At 39.3% G+C, this 9,644-nt stretch overlaps 1 protein-coding gene across 1 annotated transcript; it reads right to left on the bottom strand.

Moving 5' to 3' along the window:
* Positions 1-3,176: 3,176 nt before the first annotated feature.
* LOC103737033 (claudin-34) lies at positions 3,177-3,812 on the bottom strand. The gene has a single exon (XM_008836713.1). It carries the CDS (start codon positions 3,810-3,812, stop codon positions 3,177-3,179), a length of 636 nt encoding a protein of 211 aa, XP_008834935.1.
* Positions 3,813-9,644: the final 5,832 nt, after the last annotated feature.

The following is a 9,644-nucleotide window of genomic DNA, read 5'->3' as shown; positions in this document are numbered from 1 at the left end:
CAAGGATGCATTCAATATATAAAAAAGGAATAGTTGTCAGTTTAGTGCTGGACCCCAACCTATTTCTCTGTTGTATGAAATTACAAAAGCTCAATAAAAATAAAAGGAAAAAGCAAAAAGAAATACAACCATTTCAAAGATGTTGGACAACATAAAAGCTAACTTGAGCTTCTTTTCGGTCTAGAAATTAACTACTAGTGGAAAAAGCTAAGCATTTATCCTTCCCTCTTGGTATGTATTGAAATGTTGAATAACCAAATGTGATAGAAACTGATGTTAAATTCTAAGTTAAAGAGAAACACATCAGAAAGTGAGGGAGATTTAGAGGAACTTAGACTGAGTAGGAAAGATGGTGCCTCTAAGAAGCACTGTGTAAGTCAAATTCACTGCTGGGAGGCACACTGTGGCATCCAATCCCCTCCTCCCACTGTCCTTACAACAACCTGAGGAAAGAATTCTCCAAATGCCGGTTTGAAGAATCTTAAGGATTTTATTGGACTTCCTAACTGAGTTTGGGGTGTGGGTTTACTTTACAGAAGAGTGAGCGCCCCCCCCACCCCATTCACAGCTGTGTTCGAAAGTCCACACCCAAACATAAATCCCGTGGTTCCTGACAGCCTTACAAAACGGCCTTGTGGTGGCCTTGGGGTTTTCCCAGCTTTTATACCCTTATGCCCTCCCCTTTAAGCAGCTTTTCCAGCAGTCAACCGACTGGCAGGAAGAGGTAATGGGCATGACTTCTTCACAGAGGGTGGGTAGGAGGCGGGACCATGGCTTGTCATGGCAGGGTCAGAGGAACATCCGGGTCACAGGCTGTTTCTTATTCACCCCACTAGGGCTTTTACAGCTGTGACAGCCAATAACAGCCAGAAGAATTCTTGTAAGTGCTGAGGGTCTTAACAGCTAGAATCAGAGCCCACCCAAAGGAGAGTAACCTGGGCAAAACCTAAGAGGAAGAGTGGGAGGGAGTCAGGGAAGAAGAGTGCCCTAGCATCCTGTAAAATGCCCCATGCAGAGTTCCCACAGTGAATTCTGGAAACCCTTCTCATTCTGTTGGGAGCCATTAGTCTGCTACAATAAAATTTGTCTATTTTTACTTTTCTCTTTCTCTTTGTAGCTGTTGCTTCTCATTTCTTAGTGTCAGTGATTCTCTCACTTCCCATATCTGACCTCCACCTGCTGGTTCCTGTTGGAGTGCTGTCTGCACCTGCATAGCTGGCATAAACCTCTACTCCTCTCTCTGACATTTTTATTCTTAGCTCGCTGCTTTTGGTGGTGCCACTGCAAGGCCTCATGACTTTAAACCTTGTTTTCTCTGTCCTTCAGTTACATCAGAACTAATGGCTTCTAAGCCACCAAGACAGCACTGAAACTACTCTGGCTACTAATGCTGCAGCTTCCCAGGCATCTCTCCTGGTCCCTCCCATCTGTCAACTTACTACTCTGGCTTGCAGCTTCTGCAGCTGTGATTTCCTCACTCCCCATTTCTGGGTACTCTCACTTTCTTTCCTGTTTGTCAAGTCATGTTTGTGGCTCCTTAGCTCCTCTTCCATGATATTTTCAGTTTTTCTGCACTTTATTCTTCTGCTTTTCCTGGACTTCCAGTTCTTTGTTAGTCCCACAGAACAAATTTGGTAGACCTCTTAGACAACCGTCCTACACTCCAAGACCTGTAATATTGAGACTGTTGGGTGCTTATGGATGCTAAAAGGGGCTACCGGGCAATGACACCATTTGTTAGTTGGAAAAATCATGATGCTAAGTGCAATTTTGATTGGGAAGTTGAAAGAGGGATTAGGCTTTCCCTTCATAGATCCTCCAATTCTTGGATCAAGCATGCTTATCAATAAAAGTGACAAGTGCCACACAGAACCTGCCAGGAAAAGTATATGATGCCACACAGGAAATGCTTCAAAGAGTTCAAACCCAGTTAACTAACTGGCAGGAGAATTGCTCACCTTATTCAGTAAATCTAATAATCTAAACTGCATGGGTGAGAGGCAGAGATTTTGTTGCACGAGTGTATCTGTCTTCACTGTTGTTATCGGCTATGACCAATGAGGCAGAAAAAATTGTGAGAAATTTTTGTGTAACAAATAAATTGAAAACATTTTTTTGGAGGGAGTGTAGTGAAACAAATTCATCTGAGTTAAAGCCTTCTGTCTTGGAGGGAGGCTCTTAAGATACAGGAAATAAACAACCCACAAGTCACAGGAAGTTCCTGTAATTTATCATTCACAGAGCATCTCATCACATAAGGAGTAAGGACCAATAAGGAGAGGTCACTGTCAGACCTGGTGAGCTGCCTTCCTGAGCAGGAATCCCTTCTGGGGTGGGCTTTTGATGATGCAGCTGTGCTTGAGTTGTCCATGTTACTGTAAATAACTCCATGAAACTCATTGTTCACAAATTTGGACTTAACTGGAATCATATCTTTTCTCTGTTGTCAATGTTATATATAGGGTGGATAATTTTTTTCATATCTCACTAGGCAGTGTCACGTACCAGGGAGGGTCATAAGAAAGTCTAAGGACTTGCTAAGGAGGAATAATTGTTAAGTTTTTAAAACTTTAGTGCCATCTGAAGTTCTGTTTTGACAAAATGACATTGGAGTAAATGGGGATGAAAGGTTGGGATTCCTTGAGTTCAAAATGCATTGGTAAAAGAAAAATACACTTTAAAGTCTAAAGGAGACATAAAGGAAGCATTGGAATACCTTATTATTATTGACTTGCAAACTGTATTGCAACAGTGTAGCAATCTGTCAACATTAAAACATTTTGTGAAATTTCATTAGGTGGAGAAATGCTACTGTGTCATGGGAAATAGACTGGCTTTTGTATTTATCACTGGATTCAGGGAGTGATGGACTCTAGCAATCATTTCCGTGTATACTAGGTTTGTTGATTAGTCACCTTTGTAAGCAGAAATTAAAACTAAGATCTCATAAAAACAAAAGGGCCAGACTTTATTTCATGAATGTTCATAGTCCAACCAGTGAATTAATGAAACAATACAGAAAGAATAATAGAAGGCCCACATTGCTATTTTCTGTCACTGGTCACCTTAGGAATGGTTTAAAGTCCTTGGAACATTTAGGTAGATATTTCAAGAATACTTTCAGTAATCACTGGTAATTTTCGATTTGCAGGACTATGTAAGGTAGAAATTGAATTTTAAAGCCTACAATATACACAGGTTTCCAGGGAAAAGTTGAAAGAAATGAAAATTATGCCACTTGATAGAAAAAGAAATGCAGCAACACCTGCCGCGACCATGGCCTTTCCAATTTCTTGAGTATAAAGCAGGGAAGGCACATGGAATGATGGTGGGAAGGCAATCCTAACCTGCCTTTTGATGGATACATAATTTAACAGAAGAGAAAGGGAGACAAAGCTGGTGACAATGATGTTCAGAATCCCTGTAAAGCAGAATGGGTTGCAAAAGACCTTCTGTTGTTTTCTTGTGTACATATTCCAAACACTAACAGTGATGGTGACTGTTCCAATCAGGGAGAGAAGGCTGGAGATCAGCATTAGGTGTTGGGAGACTCTAATATCTATAGGAATGAAGGTATCGTGGTAAGAGTATCGGTGACACACTCTGACATTATCAGAGTTGTTGGCATAGGGGTAAATACACATTCTCCACATTCCTACAAATGCTGTGTTGGACTTGGATACATCAGGTCCTTGAAAGCGCCACACTCTCCACTCCGGGTGATCCACAGAGGTGCTGCAAAGGACCCATGCCATGGTCGCCAGAGCAAGACCTCTTACTTGGAGACTGGTATTTTTGTTGATCAACTGCATGTTGACAGGGAACACCGGGGAACTGAAAAGAAATACAGGAAAACATAAGGATGAGCTCTTCAAGCCTGAGACAGTATTCCTTTTGGGACCAGTACCAGGGGGGAAGGGATGTGTTCTATAAATTGGGTCTTTGTCCTAGAGATCTGCTGGGGGGGGTGTGGCTGGGAAAACTCGGAATAGGGCCAACTGTGCCAATATATACTGAAAGCTTGATAATCCACAATCTTTTCACGTGTCCTGTTCTGATGGTTGGTACAGATTCACAATGAATGTTGGACCCAAATATTTAGTTATAAAGTTGGTCATGACAGCACCATTTATTATACTGAAAAGAGACAACTTGAAGGCTTATAATTAGAGAAATAATTTATGCTGTGTACACCCAAATGGAGCTGTGTGCCAACATTAAAGATATAAGCAAAGTTATATACAAAAGGTGTGACATTTGGGGGTCAGCACTTTCAACCATTATAATATTTTGAGACATTATATGATTCTGTATCCAAGGCTGGCCTGATATTGTGTCCTCAGAATTTCCTCAAACTTGTCACAATCTTCCTGCTTTACCCTTCCATCTGTTGGAGTTTAAGGCATGATTCACCACCTCCAGTTACTAACACAATGTATTCAAGGTCCACTCACATTGTAGAATGTGTGAGTTTTTCCTTTTTCATTTTTTTCTAGAGTCTCACAGAATGTATATGCCATGCTTTCCTTGGTTACTCCTCAGATTTAAACTTCTGGATTAGCTCCAGGATTTGCCTATTATGAAAAAAGCCCCATGAATAGGAAACATTTATAAAACTTTATATTGGCATGCATATCCTAAGGAGTGGAACTGGGCAGAGACCATACATTGTATTGTCTATAATTTTAGAACTTACTCAACTGTATAGCGTGGTTGTATTTCTCACTGAAGAAACAACATATAATAATTCCATTGTCTTTATAACCTCTCTTACATTGGCTATCTCAAAAAAAACCCACAATGTAACAATGCCAATAAATGAAGAGTGAATGAAAATTAATAAAGTAATGTTGAATTAGCTTTTCTGGGAGATACATTCACTTTAATACTTAGTACATAATGCCTTGAAGAAACATGTCCACTGGAACATGTAGCATATGTCAGAACCTGAGATAATTTATGATTGTGGGAAAATGCTGAACCACAGGTCAGTGTAAAACAATAAGAAAATTTTAAGTACATACATAATGTGATGTTTAGTTCTGATGTTCACTTGACATAATGTAGAATCACTCCATGAGGGGAGTCTTGATGGGGAATTGTGAAGATTAGGTTGGCCTTGGGCATATCTGTGAGGGATTATTTTCATTATGTTAATGTGGGAAGACACATCCAATGTGAGTGACCTCACTGCCCAGGAAGGGACCATGAAGTGTTTAACAGGGGAAAAACTATCATCATGATGAGTGCTAGCATCAACGCAAAGTTCATTGCTCTCTGTTCTTGACTATAGATGTGATGTGACTAGCTGGTTCAGTTCCTGCCACAGTGACTTCACCACAGTGATGAACTGTAACTTCAAACTGTGAGCCAAATAAATTCTAGTTCCCTTTTGACTGGGTATTTTATCATAGCAACAGAAAAGGAAATTAAAACACAGTATAATTGTATGTATGCATGCATGAATTTTTTAAATTAATTCTTACATTTATTTTTGCTTATTATGAAATATGTTGGGTAGATATAATGCAAGGTGCATCTAAATCCTATGACCACACTGGTGATTTTAATCCTATTGTTTTTAGGCTAAAAGTTTTTCACATTTTTGTTACTGTTTTGTTTTTTTTTCCTTTGTGCTTTTGTTTTTCTGTGATAGTGTCCCAAGATGTGATGTAGGTTTTTTTTTTATTTTTATCAAACTCAGTATATAGTCCATATTGGTCTCAAACTTGAGGAAATTCATTTTTTTCAAGACCCTCAGGTACACGGATTATAGACATGTGCCACCAATCCTGCTCTGTGTGTGTGTGTGTGTGTGTGTGTGTGTGTGTGTATCTTTAACCTTTTCATTTTTAAAACTGCTTAGTGGTAGTGATGTTTTTTCCTTTAAATTCAGCAGATAGAATTCATGGACTTATGCATCCTAGTCAAATGCTTTACCACCTGTCTAAGCACTCATCCCCCAATTTATGATTTCATGGGCCTTATTTTCAGGTACACTGTACAATGTGACTGGTGCACCAAGAAATAAATTCTAGGAAGGACCACAGGACAGTATGCAAGGAAATTCAGTTCCCTGAAACCAACTATCTGGAAAATGAGTAGTTTGTTACCCCCAGAATAAAGGTCTGAAGTCAGGCCCATCTTCATTGCTCAAGAAACAGCATTTAGATATAATACAATTTACCTTTTAGCCACACTTTTTTACCACAGATTTCACATGCTGAATCACATCTATGACCCAACAATAAAGACAGCCTCACAGGAGCCAATGGAAGACGTGTACGAATATGACAAGCAAGCAGAATATGCAGGAATGAAACCACATGGAAGTAGAAGTTCTTTAAGGGCATTTCTCTTAAATCAAGCCAAAGCAGGAATCCAAGTGTTTGAAATACACATGAGCAATGCCACCATGTGCTTGAGAGGTGTCCTGATTAGCAAGGTAAGAAATCACACTCTAAGCTTGGTGTCTGGTGATTGGAAGGTGTCAGTTCAGGTGAATGATGTGATGTGGCATGCTGGAGAAGACATTTAATTTGTTCTACTGAGAACTTTGGGGAGTCTGGAGTTTTTATTAAAATACCATATCAATGGGCATAAGGAAAAGGCAGGTTGAATGCTGAAGTTTGAAATTCCTTCTAATATCCAGAGCGATTCTTGTAGCAATGGTAGGTATAAGCATCATTCTCTTTAGATACATATTGCTGAATCAATGTTTTTTCTGTTAAGGTTTCAGACCTACTAGGCACGGACTCTACCACTGAACTATATTCCTACTGCCTTTAAGGGAGATGTAAATTATGTTTTTTGCAGAAGATCCTAACAAATCTATGAAAACTATGAAGAACTAACAAGCAGGTTTAGGAAGCTATAAGAACAAGATTCATGTTGAGGCTGTTTTGGTGAATTAACAGAGATACATAAACAAAACTATTGAATTTTCTAAGACAAAAATTAATTTTGAGATATCATGTTGAAAGTTTCCCAGACTCACCATGATGTCCTAGGTAGACCATGAATATATTCTCTTTACTGTTTTTTTTTTTTTAATTTGAGGTATGGCATCATTTTGTATGCCAGACTGATCTCAAACTCAATATACAGACAGACTATACTTAAAGTGGTATTTCTATTGCCACTATCTACCTGCCCCTGGCTACAATGATGTATTTATGAGAATAATATTTAGAAGAAAATGAATACCAGTACTTGAACTTAATTCATTGGCTGACTGTGTATTCCAGGGATGAATGAGTTTAGGGAGTGAAGCATCTATCTCCAAAGTAAAACCTCCCATCAGAGTAGTCATTCTATGCTCAACTGGCATCAGCAGATTCAATAAAACAACTCTTTGATCCATGCTCATTCTAACCGCTAAAAGTTCTGAAGGAATAAAAAGGTCCAGGGATCAAACGTCTCTCCAGGCTGGAAAGAGAAGTAAGGGAGTTCATGAAGGTTGCAAAAGACCTGAAAAAGAGCTTGTACATGATATGACAAGGAGTAGAAGTTTGGTAGGTATGCTTAGAACACAACAACATAAAGGGTAATATCACAAAAACAAATTAGTGTGATACTTGGTGATTTTTAGGATTTTATTGTACCCTTAGTGGGAATTGGTCTGTGTCAAGGGATTTGGAACACCTCAACATACCTTGGGCCGGCCTGTCCAGCTACATAGTGCAATATCACCTGTAGTGGCCAATGTGGGAGAGTTTGAGATCGAAATTCAAATTTCAAGCGGAGTTCCTTTTGAATATGCTAAATCATTCACATCATGTTTATAAAAACAAAAGTTGAGGCACCATAACTGAAAGACTCCATTTTGCTTAGATTTCCTTAGATGTTACCAAAATATCTATATCTAACAGAGAAAGTTAAAAGGAGTCTGAAATATTTAGTTTCAATCATGTTTTCATGAATTTGAGTCCACACTCTTTCACTCTTTTGTTCTGGGTATACCATGGGACAGAACATCACTGTGCTGGAAGTAGGTGGCGGAGGCTACTCACTTCATGGTGGACAGGGATCAGAGACAGAGAATGGGCCAAGGGTGAGGTAAAATATGCAAAGGCAAACCCCTCTGGGATCCACTTCCTCCTGCTACAACCATCTTCATAAGTATTGTGATCGTCCAAACTTACTTGTTAGTTCTTCATAGCTTTTCATAGATTTGTTAGGATCTTCTGCAAGAACAATCACGTTCTCTGCAAATAAACATAATTTACATCTCCCTTAAAGGCAGTAGGACTGTAGTCCAGTGGTAGAGTCCCTGCCTAGTATGTCTGATGCCTTAACAGAAAAAACATTGATTCAGCATTATGTATGTAAAGAAAATGATGCTTATTCCCAGCATTGCTGCAAGAATTGCTCTGAATATTAGAAGGAATTTCAAGTGTCAGCATTCAAAATTCCCTTTCCTTATGCCCATTGATGTGGTATTTTAATAAAAACTCCAGACTCCCCAAAGTTCTCAGTAGACCAAATTAAATGTCTTCTCCTGAATGCCACATCATATTCCTGCATGCCACATTATTTTGCATGTGACAAAAAAGACACAAATCACATGCACTCTACAAATCTTGGTAAACTACACGCTTAATATACAGATGATAAAATATTATTCTTAATTCTTGGGAAGGAGAAAAATGTCATGTAGGCAGAAAGATGGATGAGGCTTCAGATCACTACAATAAATGAAATATGCCAGTCACCGAAGATCAAACATCATGTGATTACACCAAGGAATTGCCTGGTGCAGTTAAACCCACAGAAAAAGAAAGCAAAATGATGGCTACTAGGGGCTGGAGTGGCAAGGAACAAGAGATGGGATTCAATGAGGATAACCTTTCTGTTGGGGAAGGCGGACAGTGGTAGCGACTTCACAACACTATGAAAATACTTATTGCTATGGAACTGTAGCTTGAGAAGTCAGTGATAAATTATGATATGTGTAGTTAATCTCATTAATCAAAGTATAAAACATAAAGAATAGACATTTACTAACCAGCAATGCTGTTTTCAAGTGAACGCGTGCCTTCCAACGCGGTAAAACAAGCAGCTCTCTGAGCCAGCAGGTCTGACAGGACACAACTCCCCTCACGTGTCCCTGCTGGCTTCTCAGTCAGTCCGTGTGAGCTCTTGGCCACCCTTCAGAGTTCTGAGAATTCCATTCCATTGTGTTATCAAATTCCAGTCTTCACTGACATCACCTTCTGGTTCTTAGCTTTAAAGTGTGAGTGATATGACATCATTCTCAGGCTAACCATGACACTGTATTTTCTTTTATCATGTACTTTCTTTTCATCACTTCTTGGGTGGGTATGTTTGTTCCTGGGTCTCCCTGTTCGTGGTTAAGACCTTTCTCAATGATTCAAACCTTTGTGCCATCATGTTTTATTCTTCCTCCTTTGAGGCATAATTTCTAACCCCTTTTATTGGAAGTTGTGACGTTTTAGAAGTCATTGTCCTTCTATAGATAAGTAGTAGCTGGGGTTGCAGCAACATTCTGGGAAGGATTGTGGTAAATTAATCAGAGATGTGTGCAAAGGTCCTGGGGAATTCCATCATATATGTTGAGTCCTATCAAACATTTGTACCCAGATGTCCTTTATTGCAAGTTCATCCACTGGAGTCTAGTCAGC

The sequence above is a fragment of the Nannospalax galili genome, unplaced genomic scaffold (assembly GCF_000622305.1).
Source record: "Nannospalax galili isolate Female #2095 unplaced genomic scaffold, S.galili_v1.0 scaffold2818, whole genome shotgun sequence".
NCBI lineage: Eukaryota > Metazoa > Chordata > Mammalia > Rodentia > Spalacidae > Nannospalax > Nannospalax galili.
The sequence above is the reverse complement of the archived record's forward strand: the minus strand, read 5'-3'. Positions and strand labels throughout refer to the sequence as shown.